The sequence below is a fragment of the Xenopus laevis genome, chromosome 7S (genome assembly GCF_017654675.1).
Source record: "Xenopus laevis strain J_2021 chromosome 7S, Xenopus_laevis_v10.1, whole genome shotgun sequence".
Taxonomy (NCBI): Eukaryota; Metazoa; Chordata; class Amphibia; order Anura; family Pipidae; genus Xenopus; species Xenopus laevis.
Window position 1 is genome coordinate 102,656,808 of NC_054384.1, and position 22,727 is coordinate 102,679,534.

The 22,727-nt window shown below is 38.3% G+C and overlaps 1 protein-coding gene across 4 annotated transcripts in view; it reads left to right on the forward strand.

Moving 5' to 3' along the window:
- LOC108697831 (carnitine O-palmitoyltransferase 1, liver isoform-like) overlaps positions 1-22,513 on the forward strand; it is a 41,149-nt gene extending 18,636 nt beyond the window's left edge. For all 4 annotated transcript variants that reach the window (XM_041571636.1, XM_041571639.1, XM_041571637.1 and 1 more), the window contains exons 7-19: positions 376-453; positions 986-1,093; positions 3,602-3,686; positions 6,493-6,688; positions 9,557-9,745; positions 13,933-14,038; positions 14,148-14,264; positions 17,274-17,438; positions 17,755-17,889; positions 19,210-19,362; positions 21,175-21,288; positions 21,725-21,817; positions 21,927-22,513. In XM_041571636.1, coding sequence (XP_041427570.1) covers positions 376-453; positions 986-1,093; positions 3,602-3,686; positions 6,493-6,688; positions 9,557-9,745; positions 13,933-14,038; positions 14,148-14,264; positions 17,274-17,438; positions 17,755-17,889; positions 19,210-19,362; positions 21,175-21,288; positions 21,725-21,817; positions 21,927-21,998 — 1,611 coding nt within the window. In that variant the 3' untranslated portion in view covers positions 21,999-22,513. The remainder of the gene's footprint in view (positions 1-375; positions 454-985; positions 1,094-3,601; positions 3,687-6,492; positions 6,689-9,556; positions 9,746-13,932; positions 14,039-14,147; positions 14,265-17,273; positions 17,439-17,754; positions 17,890-19,209; positions 19,363-21,174; positions 21,289-21,724; positions 21,818-21,926) is intronic.
- The last annotated feature ends 214 nt before the right edge of the window (positions 22,514-22,727 follow it).

Here is a 22,727-nt window from a genome sequence, read left to right on the forward strand (position 1 = left end):
TCCTGGATTCGGTGCATCCCTAATTAATCGAATTCATAGTAGTGGGTTAATAAGCGATACCACATTTTACAAGGTTCAAACAGATATGTCAGCCAACCCAATGTATCTTTACTCTAAATGGTAACATAAATTACCTGGAGTGGCTCATTATCACTCTGACATTTCTGCTCAAACTTATAAATATGTTGGTGTACCCCTTGAGTAGGTTTGGGGCCAAAAGAAGTCCCTTGGAGGGCTTTATCTGGCCTTCAGCTTCCATTTAGGCAGCCTTGTATAAACTTTAAAATTTCTCTAGCGATATTAACCTTAACATATTTAAAGTTCAGCAACGTCATAGCAGCATCAGTTTGTAACTCTACTTTTATAATTTTTTAGGTGAGTGATTGGTGGGAAGATTATATTTACCTTCGTGGAAGAGGACCCATAATGGTGAACAGCAATTATTATGCAATGGTGAGTGTTTGTTAATATTTAATGCACGTATCCCCAAATTGAACTTGCTGTTTTGTATAGGGATGCACCGAATCCACTATTTGGGATTTGGCTGAACTCCGAAGCTTTGTGAAAGATTTGGCTGAATACCGCACTGAATCAGAATCCTAATTTGCATATGCAAATTAGTGGTACGAAAGGAAAAAGTGCAAAAAAATAATTTACTGCCTTGTTTTGTGACGAAAAGTCATGTGATTTCCCTTCCCGTCCCTAATTTACATATGCAAATTAGGATTCAAAATCAGTTCCGCCAGACACAAGGATTCAGCCGAATCCTGCTGAAAAAGGCAGAATCTTGGCCAAATCCCAAACTAAACTAAAAACTAGGGATTCGGTGCATCCCTAGTTTTGTATGATGCTTATGACAAGTTGCAGATTTAATTTACTAGTGGAGGGACAGTTTGGTTCAAAACTGCCAAACCTGCAACCAAATGATAGTGTTTATTGTCAGAATTATGATTAAAATCAAAATGTGTTCCCTGTTTGTCTTTAGGACTTTTTGTACGTTACTCCTACTCCAATTCAAGCGGCACGTGCAGCGAACACTGTTCATGCTATCCTATTGTACCGACGCAAACTCACTCGTGAAGAGCTGAAGCCGGTGAGAAAAATATAAGAAAATAACGTATATTTGTGTGTGTGTGTGGAATTTGGGTGTAAGATATCGGGCAGCTTACTTATTGGAAGCAAAACCAGCCTATTGGGTTTATTTAATATTTACATGATTTCTATCCAAATTACAGAAAGATCCATTATCTGGGATACACCAGGTCCTGATCATTCTGTATAACAGGTCCCATACCTGTATTTTGAACTTCCTATTAAGAAGGGGTTTTAGTTTGTTGTAAGCAGGCCTGTAAATAGATCTGGCAGATTTGTAACCTAAAAAAGACTCTTTATTCTATTTACAGTGGGTCTTTGTGTTATCCTTAAGAAATATGTAATTTTTTCCTACAATAGAAAATTAAAACAAGATGCATAACTGCTTTGAAAACCCTTTTTGGGTCACAAAGCTAAAATAAGGATATGACTCTGTGTTAGAGGGATCTTGTGTGAGTTAGATCTCCTTCATATTGCTTGGAGAAGTGGATTGGAGTTCCCACCAAACCTTCATATCAATTTACTTGCGTTGTTATCTACCCCATGGTATCCCTCTGCGATGGCTCTGTTTCTTGGCCGTGCTTGTATTCTGCCTCCCCTTCTTAAAACTGTGTCATGAGCAGAGTCCCTGGCTCCATAATCCCACTGTGCTCGTCCCAGTGGGAGCGCACCTTTAACACCACCCGCATTCCTGGAGAGGAGACAGGCGAGTGAGTGGGTGATCCAAGATTTCAGCCTCATCAGTTTTCCCTTCATGGTGAATGGTACCTAACAATGATCAGCATTTTCTGTCTGTTCTTAACTTCTAAATTGCGTTTTTGTACGAAATGACTGGGGGTTTGCCTTTTGTAGTTGGAGTTTTCTATTTTGACAAAGTTTATTTTCTCTACCAGAATCTTCATTCACTGCCACAGTATGTGCCTTGGGTCATTACATCTACTTGTAGCTTCTGCACTGCCTTGGGCATGAGCTAAATTGCATACACAAAGCTGGCGGAATATGGGATGCTTTTAACTGCCTGAAAAAATATCCTTAAAGGAGAAGGAATCCCTGTAGAAAAAAACCCTGTACCCCCCCACCCCATGCAGACCCCCCTCCCTTCTCCCCCCAGGCTAAATGCCCCATACTTTATACTTACCCCCTCGTTGCAGATTTTGGCAGCGGACTTAACAGCATCCATCTTCCGGGTCCTCGGTAAGCTGACTGTGAGATGGTATGTTGGCGCCGAAATTGACAGAGATTGCTGATCTCCCAGTCAGCTTACAGAGGAATCTGAAGATGGATACGTGAAGTCCGCCGCCGGAATCTGCGACAAGAGGTAAGAATATAAAGTATGGGGCATTTCCCCGGGGAGCAGTTAGCCTTGGGAAAGGAGGATCTACATGGGGAGGGAAGTACGGGTTTTTTTCTGCAGGGTTTCCTTCTCCTTTAAAGGGATACTGTCATGGGAAAAAATCAAAACACATCAGTCAATAGTGCTGCTCCAGCAGAATTCTGCACTGAAATCCATTTCTCAAAAGAGCAAACAGATTTTTTCATATTTAATTTTGAAATCTGACATGGGGCTACACATATTGTCAGTTTCCCAGGTGCCCCCAGTCATGTGACTTGTGCTCTGATAAACTTCAGTCACACTTTACTGCTGTACTGCAAGTTGGAATGATATCACCCCCTCCCTTTCCCCCCAGCAGCCTAACAGCAGAACAATAGGAAGGTAACCAGATAGCAGCTCCCTAACACAAGATAACAGCTCCCTGGTAGTACTCAATAGTAAAATCCAGGTCCCACTGAGACACATTCAGTTACATTGAGTAGGAGAAACAACAGCCTGCCAGAAAGCAGTTCCATCCTAAAGTGCTGGCTCTTTCTGAAAGCACATGACCAGGCAAAATGACCTGAGATGCACCTACACACCAATATTACAACTAAAAAAATACACTTGCTGGTTCAGGAATGAAATTTTATATTGTAGAGTGAATTATTTGCTGTGTTAACAGTGTAATTTAGAAATAAAAACAACATCATAAAAATCATGGCAGAATCCCTTTAATGCTTACAGTAAAAGCACCTAATATTTTTTGCAAACCCTCCGTACAAATAAAAATGTAACAAACTGACCTCCTGAAAGGGTGAAAGTTTGTCTATATCTTTGCATGTGTGAGCAAACTCTGGTATATAGTATGGAGACAATTACTTTATTAATATATAACATTATCCCTTTGAAGTGGTGTTGTCTCTTTATTGATTAGTGTATTCTCTTTGCTTCCCTTTTCTCTTTTTAACCTGCTTTTTGTGTGGTGCCTCTTTTCTGTGGGTTTCTTTTAATCCCAAAACATATGCACACCTCCAAACTGCATCTCACTGCTGCTTTGTTTTATCTGAATCCTCCTCCTTCTGTTGCCCTATCATTGTCTGCCTTCATTTGTCCTCGTATACATGTTCCCTTCCTCCTTTTTTGTTTATTTCCGTCTCTCTCCTTTCTATTGCTTCCATTTCTCTATTCACACAGCTGATGATCCAAGATTGTTTGCCAATGTGCTCAGCTCAATACGAGCACATGTTTAACACATGTCGCATCCCTGGAGTGGATACAGGTAGGAACAAACATGTACATATGTAGGATATTATATATATCCTATCCTATTGTGGCTTGCATTTCTTGCATTGGAACGCTTCTGTCTAGTCTTAGGTTAATCATTGTGTAACTATTTTATTTTTTACTTAAAAATAAAATAGTTTATGCTATAGTTTAAGCTTCAGCATACTGAAATCAGAAACTTTGTAAATACAATCAAATAAATATTCTGCATAGTTTCTGAAATAATCAAATTCATCTTCACTATTCCTCTCTCAGCATCTGTTTCTCTTCATTCTCTCTTCATGCAGCAGTTGGGTGTCAGATATTCATTGACAGTTAGATCCAATATATCTTATAGGGGGCTCCTTTTGCCTAGAAGATGTATTAGAGCTCACTGTATTAAAATTAGGGACGCACCGAATCCACTATTTTGGATTCGGCCGAACCCCTGAATCCTTCGTGAAAGATTCGGCCAAATACCTAACTGAATCCTAATTTGCATAAGCAAGTTAGGGGTGGGAAGGGAAAATAATTTTTTACTTCCTTGTTTTGTGACAAAAAGTCACGTGATTTCCCTCCCCCAGCCCAATTTGCATATGCAAATTAGGATTTGGTTCGGCCAGGCAGAAGGATTCGCCCAAATCCTGCTGAAAGAGCCTGAATCCCGAACTGAATCCTGGATTCGGTGCATCCCTAATTAAAATCATAAGACCTCGGGGTGAAGGAATAGAATAAAAAAAAACTTTGAATTTCGAATGTTTTTTTTGGCTACTTCGACCTTCGACAATGACTTAGAATCAAACGATTCGAACTAAAAATCATTCGACCATTCGATAGTCAAAGTACTGTCTCTTTTAAAAAAACTATGGGGAAGGTATAGGCTTTGCTATATTTTTTTGTTCGAAGAAAAATCGTTCGATGGATTAAAATCCATCGAATCGAATGATTCAAAGGATTTAATTGTTCGTTCGAAAGAAAGAAATGTGGTAAGTCCTTCGATATTCGGAGTCGAAGGATTTAACTTCGACAGTCGAATATCGAGGGTTAATTGAAACCTCGATATTCGACCATAAGTAAATTTGCCCCCTCATGTCTCTCTACATGCAGGATTTGTGCAAAAGGCAGTTATTTTGTCAGATTTTGTTTGTACTGGAATCAGTTATTGCTGCTTGAGGAAAGCATATTGTTGCTGCATGAAGAAAGAATGAAGAGAAACAGATGCTGAGAGATGAATAGTGAATATAAACTCGATTATTTCAGAAACGATGCAGAATATTTATTTGATTGTATTTACAAAGTTTCTTATTTCAGCTGAAGCTTATACTAAATTTTCATTTTCAAGATAGTTCCCCTTTAAAAAGCATTGCACTGCTCAATAAGTCTTTTTTGTCACATTTTTTAAAATTTTTCCATCCACTTCCAATAAAGGGTTAACTGCTTGAAAGAAGTGCTGTAGCGCTCTCTACTAACATCCTAATTTCTGTTCTTGTGCATCTGATTTCACTGATAGGAAATGTTTAAATTCGATAAAAATCATTTAAACCATTCAGAGAAACATCATTATCAAATTCAGACATGAGCCTTCTGCATTTAAGATGTAAGTTCCGAGGCAGAAAGAAATAGGTCTTGTAATGGCTATGATATTGCCCTCCATCTGTAATTGTAGGAATGAATACGAGGTTGAGATTTAATTAAAAGTTAACTGTTAAAACACAGAAAAATTTTACCATTCAATTGGCCTTTAGAATGAGGGTTTTATTTTAAATCAAATGTGATTTTCTTTTAAAATTTTAATTAAATCAAATTTTAAAAACATTTATGAAGATTCAAATAAGATGTTTTAAAGGGGTTGTTCGCCTTTAGTTAACTATTAGTATGATGTAGACAGTGATATTCTGAGACAATTGGTTTTTATTTTTTATTATTTGTGGTTTTTTAGTTATTTAGCTTTTTAATCAGCAGCTCTCCAGTTTGCAATTTCAGCAATCTGGTTGCTAGGGTCCTAAGTACCCTAGCAACCATGCATTGATTTAAAAAAGAGACTGGAATATGAATAGGAAAGGCTTGAATAGAAAGATTAGCAATACATGTAGTAATAACAATAAGGTGCAGATTTATCAAGGGTCGAATTTCGAATTGAAAAAACTTCGACATTCAATTCAAAAAGACCAACCGAAATGAAGTCAAAGGTTTTTTTTAGGTCGAATAGGTCCGTTTTCAATCGAATAGGTCCGTATTTGGCCGAATTCTAATTACGAATCGAAAGAATAGCGCATTTGATCGAATTCGATTCAAAGTTTTTCCCAATTTCGAAGTCCACCAATTGACTCCAAATGGGTTCTGGGAGGTCCCCCATAGACTAAAACAGCAATTCGACAGGTTTTAGATGACGAATGGTCGAAGTCGAATCTTTAAAGAGACAGTACATGATACATTTCGAATGATCGAATTTGGACTATTCCCTAGTCGAAGTACACAAAAATAGCTCGAAATTCGAATTTTTTCATTTAGAAAATTCACCTCGACCTTTGATAAATCTGCTCCTAAATGTGTTACTTTACAGAGCATTTGTTTTTTAGATGGGGTCAGTGACCCCCCGATTTGAACACTGGAAAGAGTCAGAAAATAATTCAAAAACGATAAAATAAATAATGAAGACCAATTGAAAAGTTGCTTAAAATTGACCATTCTATAACATACTAAAAGTTAACTTAAAGGTGAACCACCCCTTTATGGCTACTTAATAGTTATTGGCCAATAGAAATGTTCTTTCTGTCTCACGTCTGCTGTTTCCATGCACGTTTCCTCATATCTATGCACAGACACTATCCAGCACTATGCAGACAGCAAGCACATAGTGGTGTATCATAAGGGTCGCTTCTTTAGAGTCTGGGTGTACCATGGAGGACGCCTCCTGAATCCTAAAGAGCTAGAGCTCCAGTTCCAGCATATCCTAAATGACCCGAGCCCACCTCAGCCTGGAGAGGAGAAGCTGGCTGCATTAACTGCTGGAGAAAGGTAAGAGCAATATTTATTCAAGTTCAAGCAGTAAAATATTTTTAATCTCCACTCTCATAATTTTTAGGATGGTGGTGGGGTTAAAAAGTTCCTAATACCAAAATCTAAGTCATAGTTTAGCAGAAATATGCAGTTAATCCTCATACTTCAGGTATGGGACCTGTATTCCAGAATGCTCAAGAGCTGGGATTTTCCGGATAATGGGTCTTTGTGTAATTTGGATTTTCATACCTTAAGTCTATTAGAAAAGCAGATTTATCAAGGATCGAATTTCAAAGTAATGGGAGTTTTTTTTAAACTCCCATAACTTCCAAATTCGAAGTACAAAAAGAGTTTTTTCTGCGGGTGAATAGGCTGTATTTGAATCGTTTCAATCGAAGTAAGATCAATTCAAAGTATTTTTAAAAAAAAAAAACTCCACCAATTGACATCAAATAGGTTCTTGGAGGTCCCCATAGGCTAAAACAGCAATTCGGCAGGTTTTAGAATTGTCAAAGTTTTGAAGAGACAGTACATGATAAATTTTGATATTCGAATAGTCAAATTTTTTTCAAATTCAAATCGAATTTTGGCCTATTTGATAGCCGTAGTACACAAAAATAGCTTGAAATTTGAATTTTATTACTTTGACCCTTGATAAATCTGCCCCTAAGTAAACCCAATAGGCTGATTTTGCTTCCCATAAGGAATAATTATATCTTAGTTGGGATCAAGTACAAGGCAATGTTCTATTACTACAGAGAAAAAGGAAACCATTTTTAAAAATGTGGATAAAATGGAGCCCATGGAAGACGGCCTTTCCATTATTCGGAGCTTTCTGGATAACTGGTTTCCAGATAACGGAACCCATACCTGTACAGACTTTGCACTTTGCTTTATGTTTAGTTGTGAGTTTTTGTTTATTGTAATAGTCGGGATCATTTATCATATCCCTGGTCACTAACCCATGGCAACCAATCAAATTGCTGCATTCATTGTTCTACTTGCAGCTGGCTTTAAAAAGACAATCACTGATTGGCCACTATGGATTAACTGCCCATAGGCAAATTTGGCCAATGTTGATAAATGAGCCCCACTGTGTTTATTGGAACAAATGACCATACTGTGCAATTCTGTTCTATATGTAACAAACTCGTCGTATATGACTGGATATTTTTATATGTCTTAAAAATGTGTGCTGAAAACAATAAAATGCATATAAAGCACTTACATACATTTCTCTAAACACAACTGCACTCATCTCGCCTCTCTTATTATATTGTATTATGAATGCATTTTAATTGCATAAAATGCAGCATGTTGTGCAAACAAGGATATCTGGGCTGTACCCGTGTGGCCATTAAATTGATGGTGCTTTATGTTAACTTTTAGTTCATCAAATAATGCCCTATTCCTAGCACCTTTGCCATTGGTCTTTTATTGGACCCCCATTTGAAAGCTGGAAAAAAATCAGAAGAAGGTGGCAAATAATTCAAAAACTATAAAAAAAAAAAAAAAAAAATGAAGGGCAATTGAAAAGCTGCTTAGCCATTCTATAACATATTAAAAAACCTTGTTCACCTCAATTCACCTTTTTCAGTTCAGTTTTCTGACTTCCTTTTTTTGGGGGGAAGGCATGTTTCTAAATTGACATTTAACTGCAGCTCCTGAACTGTTTACAATTTGCTACATTACTTGATACAATTTTTAGCAGCATCTGGAAAACATTAGCAACTATTGTATCAATTCTAACAGCTGCCTTTAAGGAAACTCAGAGATTCTGATCAGCAGGGATAAAGATAACAAATGAATGAACTAAATGTATCAATTTAGAACAATTTACAGAGTCAGCGACCCCCCCTCCCCCGACCTGCTTTAGAAAGACATAAGAAGGTGAAAAACGTTAAAGTTCAATACAGGTATGGGATCCGGAAACCCGCTATCCAGACTCAGAATTACAGAAAGGCCGTCTCCCATTGACTCCATTATCATTAAATAATCCAAATATTTAAAAATGATTTCCCTTTTCTCTGTAATAATAAAACAGTAGCTTGTACTTGATCCAAACAAAGATAAAATTAATCCTTATTGGAAGCAGAACCAGCCTATCGGGTTTGTTTAATATTTATATGATTTTCTAGTAGACTTTAGGTATGAAGATCCAAATTACAGAGAGATCTGTTATGCGGAAAACCCCAGGTCCCGAGCATTCTGGATAATAGGCCCCATATCTGTATTAGAAAAACTGTAACTAATAGAAAATAAAATGTCGGAAATATCTGAAACCAGCTGAACTGAAAAGAAGACAGTTTATTGGCGTTGGCACTATTGCACATCTGTGCTGTCAGACTAAGGGGCCGATTCACTAACTTCGAGTGAAGGATTCGAAGTAAAAAAACTTCGAATTTCGAAGTATTTTTTGGGCTACTTCGACCATCGAATGGGCTACTGCGACCTTCCACTACGACTACGACTTCGAATCGAAGGATTCGAACTAAAAATCGTTCGACCATTCGATAGTCGAAGTACTGTCTCTTTAAGAAAAAACTTCGACCCCCTAGTTCGCCATCTAAAAGCAAACAAACTCAATGTTAGCCTATGGGGAAGGTCCCCATAGGCTTGGCTAACTTTTTTTGATCGAAGGATATTCCTTCGATCGTTGGATTAAAATCCTTCGAATCGTTCGATTCGAAGGATTTTATCGTTCGATCGAAGGAATAATCCTTTGATCGTTCGATCGCACTATTTGTGCTAAAATCCTTCGACTTCGAAGTCGAAGGATTTTAATTCCCAGTCGAATATCGAGGGTTAATTAACCCTCGATATTCGACCCTTAGTGAATCGGCCCCTAAAACTTTTAATCAATTTGCATTGTATTTTCTTTTATAGAACTGCTTGGGCCAAGGCTCGTAAAACCTATTTCAGGAGTGGGAAGAACTTACAGGCTTTGGATCTAGTAGAAAGAGCAGTTTTCTTTGTCACTTTACAAGACGATGAGGAAGGATTAAGGACGGAAGATCCAGTGAATTCTCTAGATGCTTATGCCAAATCCCTTCTGCATGGGAAATGCTACGACAGGTTGGATTTTTGTCAAATTCATATTTTTTTTCTTTATCAAATACCTGAACTCAAACCATTTCTGTAACTCTGCATATCTGTATATATTTAAATACCTTTTGATGCCAAGCACAGGTTATGTTAAGACCAGTGTGTACAATGCAGCAGTGTTACAGCAATATTTTTCAGATTGTACGTATACTATGTACATACAAGGCTGTACTACTATGGTCTTTAAATATTTATTAGCAAAAAGTTAAAGGGCATGTAAAAGCAAAAAAATAAAATCCCATTTTTACTTTCTGGAATGAAAAAGAAACCTCTCTCCAATATACTGTAATTAAAACAATGTGTACCGTTTTTATTAGAAACCTAACTGTATGCAGTGAAATTCTCCCTTCATTTACTGCTGTGGATAGGAATTGTCAGACGGTCCCTAACTGCTCTGCAGGGAAACAATCATACTTATGAACAGCAGGGGGAGCCTCCGCCTTACTTCCCAGCCATGCAGAACTCAAGCAGCTTTGTTTGTTTCCCTGAAGAGCAGTCGGCGACTGTGTAGAGATTTGTATTGGATTTTATTTTTGCCTTTACATCCCCTTTACTGTTTCCAGCTGCAGCGACAAAGATCATGGAGCCAGATTTAAACAGATAAACTGGGATTCTATTTGGAGGATTATTTTGCTGCAGCCACTGGTTCTGCAGAGTTGGAGAAAGTTTGTATTAAACAATACAAAAACTATAAAATCCACATTAGATTACATGACAACACAGGACCCAGTGCAGACTGTATATTCTCATTATTAATCAGTCTTGCTGTATCGGCTTCTGGCAGATATTATTTGACTTGTGCTGTTTTGATAATAAATGATGATCCCTAAGCAGCCCAGACCACAATGAGCATGTGCACAGTCTTGGTCTTGCAAAGATGTTTAACAAAGTTACAAAATGGTGACCCCTTGTGGCCAACTTTGAAAGCATAAATCATTTAGTTGATCGTGGTGCAGTAAGTTCATGTTTATGTTTACTATACAAAATACACCATTTCTAGCCTTATTCTGTTTTAGACTTTACTTCCCCTTTAAGGACTAGAACAAGCGTCATATAACTTTGTCATTTCAGTATCACCTGTGTTTTTCCCTCAGGGTGAGTTGGTTTGTCATTGTCACTTCTGTTCCTCACATATATAAACATTCCTTGTTACCGTCGCTTCCTTTGATCCTTATATAAATAGCTTTAATAAGTGTCATCAGCAGACTGTAAGCCAAGGGTTAGTAACCTAAGGGTTGGCACTAATTAAGGGTTACCTTGTTACCATCAATGCAATAAAATTATATGATTAGGTGACATTAAGGGGCAGATTTATTAAGGGTAGAATAGTGAATTGTCGAAGTTCTTTTGGTGTCAAAATTCCCACATTCCAAATTTGAATGTAAATTTGAATGTAAGATCTATCACACCTCTCCATGGAAACAGTCCTGATTCGAATATTCGCCACCTAAAACCTGCCGAGTTCATTTAAAAGTCCTTAAAACCATTTGGAGGTGTTAATAGCCTTCCTGACGTTCGAGTTTTTTTATCTGGAGGAAAACTCGATTTGTACGATTCGAATACTATTTAAATACAATTTGAATACGATTCCAATTTTTCGGGTCAGGACTATTTGATAGAATATTAGATATTCAAATGTTTTCTTAAATAACCTCCCAGTCGAATTAACATAAATCAAGGGGCGTGCGCTTGTTCTTCTCAGTGCTCTGCACTTCTTACCCTGGTCTGTATCAAATGACCCCTTAGGTATCCTTTATTCGAAAGAAGATCAGGGTCCCATGCAAAAAGGGTTAAGTAACCCAGCAACCTTACTTAGTGGGAGTCCTTTTTGATCTATTAGAGGGTTATTTATCAAAATCACAAAATATCTCATTCTTTTCTGAAATCTACTCCGACCAAATCTGCATGGGTTATTTCACCTTACTTATCAATACATTTTCCTGAAAAATTCCAGTGCCGGAAAAAACTCCAAATATCATGATAATCTTATGAAAATTCAAATCACGCACATTTTTCAGATTTTCTGGCCAAAAGCTCTAATTTTTTGGGGGATTTTTGCCTGAAAAGCACAAGATCTGCACAAAACCCAGAGCATACAGGATATTTTCAGGACTTCTCCTATTGACCTATATACAACCTTGGCAGGTCTGAGATGCTGGATGTTCAGATTCAGGCTTTTTCCATCCTCGGGGTATAATAAATCCCAAAAAATTCAAGTTTTTTTTACATTAAAAATACCTCATTCTTTTATGAAATCTACTCCTACCAAATCCCTACGGGTTATTTCTCCTTATTTATCAATACATTTTCCTGAAAAATTCCAGTGCTGGAAAAAACTTCTGATAATCGTATGAAGATTCGAATCACAAAATTTTTAGGATTTTCTGCCCAAAAGCTCCAATTTTTTGGGGATATTTGCCTGAAATGCACAAAATCTTCACATTATTGCACAAAACCCATTACATACATGATATCTTCAGGACTTCTCCCATTGACTTATATGCAACCTCGGCAGTTCTGAGTTGCCGGTTTTTCCGATTCTGACTTTTTCCATCCTCGGGGTATAATAAATCCCGTAAATTCAAGATTTTTTCCACTAAAAATTTGAATTTTATAGTAAAAAAACTTGAATTGTTCACATTTTTGGCATTCAGACTTAATAACCCCCTAAGTGTCTCAGCACACAACACAGTTATGGAATTACATGAGCTGCTGTCATGCTTAATTGTTGCTATATTTAAAACATATCTTTTCAACCACTGTGGTAAGATTCAGTCTGAAACCAATTATTATTATACAGGTATTGGATCCATTATCCAGAATGCAACGGACCTGAGGGTTTCCAAATAAGGGATCTTTCCATAATTTGGATCACCATGCTTTAGGTCTGCATGTATTGTAAAAACACACAAACTACAGCCCTGCACATAACAAAATATATATTCACATCACTTGAAATAAGAAAAGAAACCGATAGATTTAATTAAACCCACAGATTTAATGCACAAGTGAAGACAAACTTTGTGAAATAGCAGGTGCAAGATTCCTAAGAAATAAATTTAAGGGGCAAATTTATCAAAGGTTGAATAGTAAATTCTAGGGATGCACGGAATCCACTATTTGGGATTCGGCCGAATCCTTGGTGAAGGGTTCAGCTGAATAACAAACCAAACCCGAATCCTAATTTGCATATGCAAATTAGGGACAGGAAAGGCAAACATGGAAAAAAATCTTTGTGATGAAAAGTCATGTGATTTCCCTACCCGCCCCTAATTTACATATGCAAATTAGGATTCGGTTCGGCCAGACACAAGGATTCGGCCGAATCCGAATCCTGCTGAAAAAGGCCGAATCCCGAACCGAATCCTGGATTCAATTCGATTTTTGGGTTGGGCCTATTAGAATCGTTTCTTAAATAACCTCCCATTCGAGTTGAGTATATTCGAATTTATTACAGTAAAAAAAAATCGCATGAATTCCAAATTCGACCTTTGATAAATCTGCCCATAAGTGTACAGAACTGAAAAAGAAGCGTGAACATCAGAGCATTGTTAAAGCAAAATACATAGATATAGCTTATTACAAGAATAGACAATAGAAACATTTAAAGGCTATAATATGCCCCCTCCCCATGCAACATGGGTGCAAAAAATAGGGCTTATGAACATACTTTTTGCCTATTGTTTTAATCATGAAAAATCGATGTTTTTGTTATGTCTTGAGCTAAACAGGGAAATTTAATTGACTCCGGCAACAAATCTCTTCTTCGGAGCGACTAATCTCCCCGAACTTCCTTCCCGATGGCTAGAAGGAAATCACCGGCTGGATGGCACTCGGAGCGCTTTGTTTTCCGAAGATTCCTCGTTGGGGAACTTCGGAAAACGAATCACACCGATTGCCATCCCATTCTAGCCAATGGGAGGCAGTTTGGGGAGATTAGTCGCCCACAAAGAAGAAGAGATTTGTCGCCGGGCAACTAATCTCCCCGAATCTGCCAGTGTGGCCAGACCCTAAACGTTGAATGGGAAACCTAATTTGTTTTTTTGGTAAGGGCCTTTTCTTTTCATCTTTACTGTTCAGCGAGAAGACCTTTTTAGACTTTTATAGACTTACTGGGCAGAAAAAATAAATAATTCATTTTCTTTTCAATATTTCAGGTGGTTTGATAAGTCCTTTACTTTTATTGTCTTCAAGAATGGGAAAATAGGACTGAATGCTGAGCATTCCTGGGCAGATGCACCCGTTGTTGGACATATGTGGGAGGTATTAAATCATTATTATTGACAGTTAGAGGCTTGCTGCCCTTTTAGTCATTTGCCGAAGGAATTTTTCTCTTACTTATCGTAAATATTTTCTGTTTTATTGTATGTAGTTTGTGTTGGCTACTGACTGCTTTCAGCTTGGATACAATGAGGAAGGAAACTGCAAGGGCCAAGCGGATTCCAACTTACCTGTACCCCAAAGGCTCCAGTGGGAAATCTCTGAGGAGGTTGGTATTAAGCATTTCAATCTGCTCTACAGACATATTTGGGGTTGTCAGACTGACAACATGTGGCAATTCTATTGCTCCTTAATTAGCTGCTGTCCTGATCAAGACTGGAAAAGTTGTAATTCACAGCAACTTGAAGGAAGTGAGTTTAACACATTTTTATCTTCTATGTGTTCCTCTAGAATGTTTTATGTAAAAGTGAATGTGATATTTAATTCATATGATGTCGAGCACATACTGATAACATTTTCAGTGTATGTATGGTGGCCCCATAATCCCAAACTCATATACTTTGGATGGTGGTCAATTTGTTGACTAAGCCTTTGATCCAAAATTGTATTTTGCATGAGCAGTTGAAGTAAAGAGGAGCCGCTGATCCTCTTCGCTTCATACTATTTTGAGCCTTAAAGGAAAAGGAAAGGCTTGGGGTGCCAAAAGTTAGGCATCCCCAAGTATTGTATATACTTACCTGAAACCCTGGGCCAGTGCTCCTAGCGGGAGAAAACTTCACCGGTCCGGGGGTTCTTCCAGCAATACGAAATACCCAGCTTTTCGTTAAAGGAAAGGCTTTCAGCACTTGGGGGTGCCAAATGTTAGGCACCCCCAAGTGATTGTAGTTACTTACCTGAAACCCCTGGGCCAGTGCTCCTATTAGCAGAAAACTGCACCAGCCCGGGGTTATACCAGTGAGCACCACGGATCGATCCTCTTCCGTCTTCTTCAAATTTCCCGGGGCAGACGCATGCGCAGTTGAACCAAATAGCCGACTTTTTAGTTAAAGTTCAGCTTTTTGTTCTACTGCGCGAAGGAGGAGGAAGACAGAAGAAGATTGCTCCGTGGTGCTCACTGGTATAACTCCAGGCCGGTGCAGTTTTCTGCTGATAGGAGCCAGGGGTTTCAGGTAAGGATATACAATCATTTGGGGGTGCCTAACATTTGGCACCCCTAAGTGCTGCAAGCCTTTCCTTCTCCTTTAAAGTTCGGCTTTTCTCTCTACTGCACATGCGCACCCACGCAAAGAAAGAAGAAGAAGGAAGCTGATCGATTGAATAACCCCCGGACCAGTGCAGTGTTCTCCTGATAGGAGCACCGGCCCAGGGTGTCAGGTAAGTATATATAATCACTTGGGGGTGCCTAACTTTTGGCACCCCTAAGTAAATACCGACTTTCCTTATACTTTAACAAGCAGATCAATGTAAAGGTGGTCTGTGTTGTATCTGTCCATTTGGCTCACAGCCCTATAGGTCAGACACTGTACCTGGTTGGTCATGTAAGGCCACTTTTACTATAAGCTTTATTTGGCAAAGGCACGTGTTGTTTGCTTGTCTGACTTTGTGCAGCTCTTTGTACTGAACTCCATCATATTCCTCAGTGCTGTGAACCGGGTGCAAGGCCTGAAGAGTGTTTTAGCAAACAAGGGAAAGTTGTGCTCACCACTATTTTTTAAAACCATTAGGCGGGGGTGCAATAAGGCTGTGACCACAAAATACATATAGACAAATACAAAAGTCCTCTGCACTCAACCCATTATCAATATATTTAAGACAGCGACATTTTGTGCATACTGCTACTGAAAAATGCCTTACCCTTTAAACAAAACAGGGATTGTTTGTCCATATATTACAATATATTTAAGCTGAACAACTACATCAAAGTCATCCCATATCTGGCCAGTCCTACACTCAAATTGCATCTGATTCATTAAGAATTCTATTGCTTCATTATACATTTTACAAAGGGACTAGGTTTTACCTGCAACCCAATTGCTGCTTTCAAAGTAAACCTCCATATTTGACTGCCCTTCCATTAGACACCAGTGGGATCACCTGACTATAGCTGGGATGGGTGGGAGCTACAACATGGAGCTGGTCACTGCTCCTGTATAACTATAACAAACAAGAAGAGTGTTTTAGCCACACAGACTCTTCACTGTAACATAGCACTTGAATCTGTTCATTTATATTGCTCCACTTTTACAAGCTAGACTTTTTTTTTTTTGTAGTTAAACAAATGCTGGAGGGGCAAAAAGAGAACAGTATTAAAATAAATCACTATGAAATGCTTTAATAGAAAGTAGTGTCCTTTTATTAAGTTAGAGAAATTGGTGCAAATAGTTTGTCTTTATAACACTGCTTTTATAAACTGTATATGGAATTAAGTAAATGGTTTGGACATTGAATTACAGGTATTGGATCTGTTATCTGGAAACCCATTATACAGGAAGCTCCAAACTACAGAATGGTCGTCTCCCATAGACTCCATTTTATCCAAATAATCCAAATTTTTAATAATTATTTCCTTTTTCTTTATTATAATAAAACAGTACCTTGTTCTTGATCGAAACTAATAAATAATTAACCTTATTGGAAGCAAAACCAGCCTATTGGGTTTATTTAATGTTTACATGATTTTCTGGTAGACTTAAAGGAGAAGGAAAGGGTAAAATTAAATGAGCTTTATCAGAAAGGTCTATATAAATACACCAGTAAACCCTCAAATAATGTTGCTCAGAGTCCTCTGTCAAAAGAAACACCACATTTCTTTCCTTCTATTGTGTACTCATGGGCTTCTGTATCAGACTTCCTGTTTTCAGCATAAACCTCCAGGGCTTGGGCTTGAGCATGCTCAGTTTGCTCCTCTCTCCCTCCCTCCTCCCCTCCTTGCTGTAATCTGAGCCCAGAGCTAATATGGCAGCTGCTATCCTAAACAAACAGAGAGCGCTTCTAGAGCTGTTTACTCAGGTATGGTAAAGCATTCTACAGAATATATATAGTGGTATAGCTTGCACTATTGTGGCTAATGCTACTGTATTGGCAATAAACTGCTTCGGTAGCTTTCCTTCTCCTTAAAGGTATGAAGATCCAAATTACAGAAAGTTTTTAGTTATCCGGAAAGCACTAAGCCAGGCATGGGACCTGTTTTCCAAAATGCTTGGATTCTGAAAAACAGGTCCCATGTCTGTATTTACAAAATGTGTTAAATGTTTACAGCAATTTCTTGTTTTTATAGTGCCAAGAAGTCATTGAGAGCTCCCTGACCATTGCAAAAGCCTTGGCAGACGATGTTGATTTCCACACATTTCCCTTCAAGGAGTTTGGTAAAGGCTTAATAAAAAAGTGCAGGACCAGCCCTGATGCCTTCATTCAAATTGCTCTGCAACTTGCACACTATAGGGTGAGCCACTTTGCCCCTTGATTAGTTGTTTTTCAAGAATAATTCTCAATCAAATATTAAACACCATTCTCCAGTAATCCATTTGGATTATAAATTGGAAAATATGAAATCCGCTATAGCATTTCTGATCAGTCCGTTGGTATCAAACCAGGAAAAGACGACATACACAGACACCAAAGGGCTTTTATTCTGAGTTGAGGATTCATATGCACCATAGCATCATCTAATATGTAGCTCAGGCTTGCAGCTGGAAACGGGTAAACTGTAGCAATGCAGTGTTTTGGACTTGTTTTTTTACGACTGTCTTCCTTTTAAGGACAAGGGAAAGTTCTGTCTAACCTACGAAGCATCCATGACCCGACTTTTCCGAGAAGGAAGGACAGAAACAGTGCGCTCCTGTACGGTGGAATCATCTGATTTTGCAAAGGCAATGATGAATCCATCTCAAAGTGTAAGTGACGAGATTTATTATCATTTCAGTCCTTACACAACAAACTACATACTATATCTGGGATCATATTGCTTTGCCGTATGCTTCACATGATTTGTTTTAATGTTTCTCAGATAAAGCCAGTAGAGTGGCTTTATCTGAGAAATGTACTACAATGTCCGCACTCACAGGTCTGCAAAAGTGAAGAACTGACGTTTCGACTAGCGCTCTAGCCTTTATCAAAGTAACCAACATTTATTCATGTGTGTCTAATAAACAGCAAACTGTGGGAAAGTGCGTGGAGTGATGTCATGAAATATATATATATATATATATATATATATATATATATATATAGTAAATATTGTAAAATATAAATATGTAATACACAAAAATATATATTTAAATATATATATGACAAAGATCATGAAGCCAAATTTAAACAGATAAACTGGATTCTATTTGGAGGATTATTTTGCTGCAGCCACTGGTTCTGCAGAGTTGGAGAAAGTTTGTATTAAACAATACAAAAACTATAAAATCCACATTAGATTACATGACAACACAGGACCCAGTGCAGTCTGTATATTCTGATTATTAGTCAGTCTTGCTGTATCGGCTTCTGTCAGATATTATTTGACTTGTGCTGTTTTAATAATTTATGACGATCCCTAAGCAGCCCAGACCACACTGAGCATGTGCACAGTCTTGGTCTTGCAAAGTAGTATAACAAAGTTACAAGATGGTGACCCCCTGTAGCCAACTTTGAAAGTATAAATCATTTGTTTGATTAGGCTTGTGGTGCAGTAAGTTCATGTTTATGTTTAGTATACAAAATACAGCATTTCTAGCCTTATTCTATTTTAGACTTTTAGACTTTACGTCCCCTTTAAAAATGAAAATATCCTTTTTATTGTGCAAAATCAGCGTTTGTCACATATTCAGACCTTTATCAAGCTATATATATATATATATATATATATATATATATATATATATATATATATATATATATATATATATATATATATATGTATCAACATAATGCATATATTATTACAAATGTACATGCAATTGATTTTGTGCATGAAAAGTACAATAGCTGAGAAGGATTAAAGTTACTCAGGGTTGGGGCTAAGATTTTATGTTTACATTAAGTAGTAACTAGTAGACCTACAATACACTGTCTATAAAGCAACTCTCCTATTAGAACATCATCTTTTTTCCCCCTGGGATTGATTCTATAGTCACATGTGCCATTAGCCACTCAGTTTAACACAATTGGTTGATTGTTTTTTTCCATTGAGGATTAAATAATAACCCAAACATTTATGTCTGCAGAATGAGGAAAGGTTAAAGCTCTTTCGACTCGCAGCTGAGAAACATCAGATGCTTTACCGTCAGGCCATGACCGGAGGTGGAATTGATAGACATCTTTTCTGTCTGTATGTTGTATCAAAGTACCTTGGGGTGGACTCACCTTTCCTGAAAGAGGTACATGCTTTTGTATTGAGCAGTTGTGGTTATACGTTAATAAATATATATATATATAGCAGAAAACAAACAAACTCTCCTGAAGACGCCTCAGTTGGAGCGCCGAAACGTTGAGCAAGAATAAATCTTCACTTGGCTTTTGAGACACAAAGTACTTGGAGTGCGGTTTGTTTGTTTTCTGCTATACTAATGTGTTGACTGGCACCCAGGCATTTGAGGACAGTTTAGAGTGCACCAGTTGTATGGGATTTAGATAGATAGATAGATAGATATAGATATAGATATAGATAGATATATATAGATATATATTTATAGATATATATATATATATATATATAATCTACAGTCTGGTCCTTTCCCTATGGGACCAGACTGTAAATTATATCCTTATAAACGGCGCGTTCTGACGTCAGAACGCGCCGTTTCTTTGAGTCAGCACTTCCGTCTCCCTGCAGCTCTTCCTCCGCTCTTTCCCCCCTCCCATCTGACTGCCAGGATTAAATGTTACTTACGCAGCACACGCAGCACGGAGCGCTCCTCCTTTCACGAGAGCCAAACCTCTAAGCCCAGCCAGGGGAGCAGCACTGTCAGCCGGAGACATCTAAGGAGGTGCGGTTTTGACCTAATATGGCGTTAATCACCCTCCCCCCTCCTGTTAGGAGCAGCGCTGCTTGTTTAGTGCTGAGTGACTGCTGCAGCCTAACACAGTGCTCGGGCTGCCAAGTAGCCCTGCTGCTGTTGTTGCTGTTTCTAATGCATGGAGGGGGATATACTGTATATATATATCAGCAGCCAATGGACTTTGCATTCAGCCAAATAAATCTAATAGGAAACAAATGGCAACGCAGGCAGGGAAGGGAAGCAGCAGCAGAAAGGCTTGTGCTCCAAAAGACAAGTAAGCGTGGGAATGATCAGCGCTGAGGTTATTCCTGGGCACAGGAGGGATAGGCTGGGATTGAGGGGGTCTCACAGAAGCGAACAAAACTCAGCCCTCTATCCCCTAAGAATGGAAACTTTCTCACTCCTCGGATACTGCCCCTTATTGCTTCGGTCTCATTTCTCGTTCCCCCCTGCACATCCATGTCTGCTCCCTCATCCTATGATGCCTTACTGCTCTCCCTTTCCTCTTCATATTATCTCTCTCACACCCCCGTCTCAAGTTTCACTACCTGCCTCTCCATTTTTCACTTTGTCTAGGAACCCTCTCCGATCTCCCTCCCCTCACATGGTCTCTCTCTGTTCTTGCCCCCCCTTCTTTCCACCGACCCTCCCAGTTTTTGCATAACCTCTCTCTCTCCCACCTTCAATCTCCCTCCCTCCCTGGCCTTTCTCCTATGGTGTTACCCATGGCAGGCAAGAAGGCAAGGGTAGAACAAAACTAGGAATTCAACTACAGGTACTGTAGAACAGCAAATGGGACAGAAGCAAAACAGGCTAATTTTGTAGTTCATAAAGCAAAGCCAGACATCTTTAGGAATCAAGACACTGCACCTAGAAAATGTAGATTATAATACATAATGTACCCCCTGCTATAATTTATAAAGATATTAGAAGTCACCTCGGAGTTATGTGACCTGTATAAAAGCACTCGGCCTTCGGCCTCGTGCTTTTATATGGTCACATAACTCCTCGGTAACATAATATCTTTATAAATTACAGTAGGGAGTACATTATCCACTATATATATATCTATATATATATATATAGATATAGTGGATTATCTCCCATATTTTAGGTTAATACCTTGCCACCATTGAATTGTTTTGATAATTATAAAGCAATTTAAAATATAAATGATTCTCTTGAATATAGGTACTCTCCGAACCCTGGCGCCTCTCAACTAGTCAGACCCCTATTCAACAAGTGGAACTGTTTGACTTAGTAAACCACCCAGAGTATGTGTCATGTGGCGGTGGCTTTGGACCGGTGAGTGAAAGTTCGTTATAGTTCCCATTGAAGTCTATTGGGCGTCATTTTCGTCATTGACTGATCTCTACAATTACCGTAACATCTTCAAATAGTTCAAGGGACCTCTGCCATTGTCTTCTACATGAACTCGGCAGGTTTTAGGTGGAGAATAGTCAAATTAGTTTCCAGGGTCGAGATGGGATAAATCTCACATTCAAATTCAAATTAGAGTTGATGGTTTTAAATTTGAATTTGTGAGTTTTGACCAAAATTTTTTCTTTAAATTTGAATTTACCCTTGGAACCTTAGTAAACTCGCCCCAAAGTGTTTTCTTCCAAAAATCTGCCCCATGTGCGATATGAATAAATAACCAGTGTGCCTCTTTACATTTGCTATTTTTTTCTAATTTTTTTAAGTATATCAATTTTTGTTTATACTGCTTCCTATTATTTAGGTGGCTGATGATGGATATGGAGTCTCCTACATTATTGTTGGTGAAAATCTTATCAATTTCCATATATCCGGCAAATTCTCCAGCCATGAAACGGTGAGTTCTTCCACCTTTTTATTGTGGGGGAGGAGAGAACACTTTTGAGGGTAATTGGCTGTATGTTTTCTTTCCAACTAACTCTGTTTTTTTTTTTAAATGTCTGCAGGATTCTCACCGGTTTGGAAAACACATTAAGGAATCACTCCTTGACATTTTAGCCTTGTTTAAGCTGGACTGATTCTCTAACTCTTTCCAGTTCACCTACAATAAAGCATCTGTGGAAAAACTCCTGGAACTGGAAGCAATACAAACGTAAATCCAAAGCAAATACAGGGACCATTTAGTTGTTTTCTTTAGCCTGAAAGGCACACACGAAGCAAACTATACTGCATGAACAGCACTGCCTCACACGAGCAAAACACGCACATACAGTACTTTCATGAATGTAGACGTACAATCAGAAGAGACCAATCAAATACCTAACGTTATGCCGGGGACTATTTAAAACTCGTGTGCTGGGAAATGTTTTACAAAATGTCCGAACCATTGCCACAAAGGCACCTGGGAACTGTTCTAATACAGCTGAACACTTTTTCAGGAATATATATCAAGAATGTCCAACCTGTGACCATTTTGCCTCCCCAACACTTAAAGGGGAACTGTCGTGAAAATGAAAATTTAATGGAAGCTTCCTCACACTTTAGAAACTTTCTAAATACAATCAATTACAAATACTCCATAGTTTTTGAAATAATCACGTTTATAGTCACTATTCCTCTGTTTCTCTTCATTCTCTCTTCATGCAGCAGATATTCATTGACAGTCAGTTCCAATATATCTTATAGGGGGGCTTCCTTTCCTAGCAGATGTAATAGAGCTTACTCAGATACTGATTCCAGTACAAACAAAATCTAACAAAATAACTGCCTTTTGCACACATCTTGCATGTAGAGAGACTTAAGGTGGC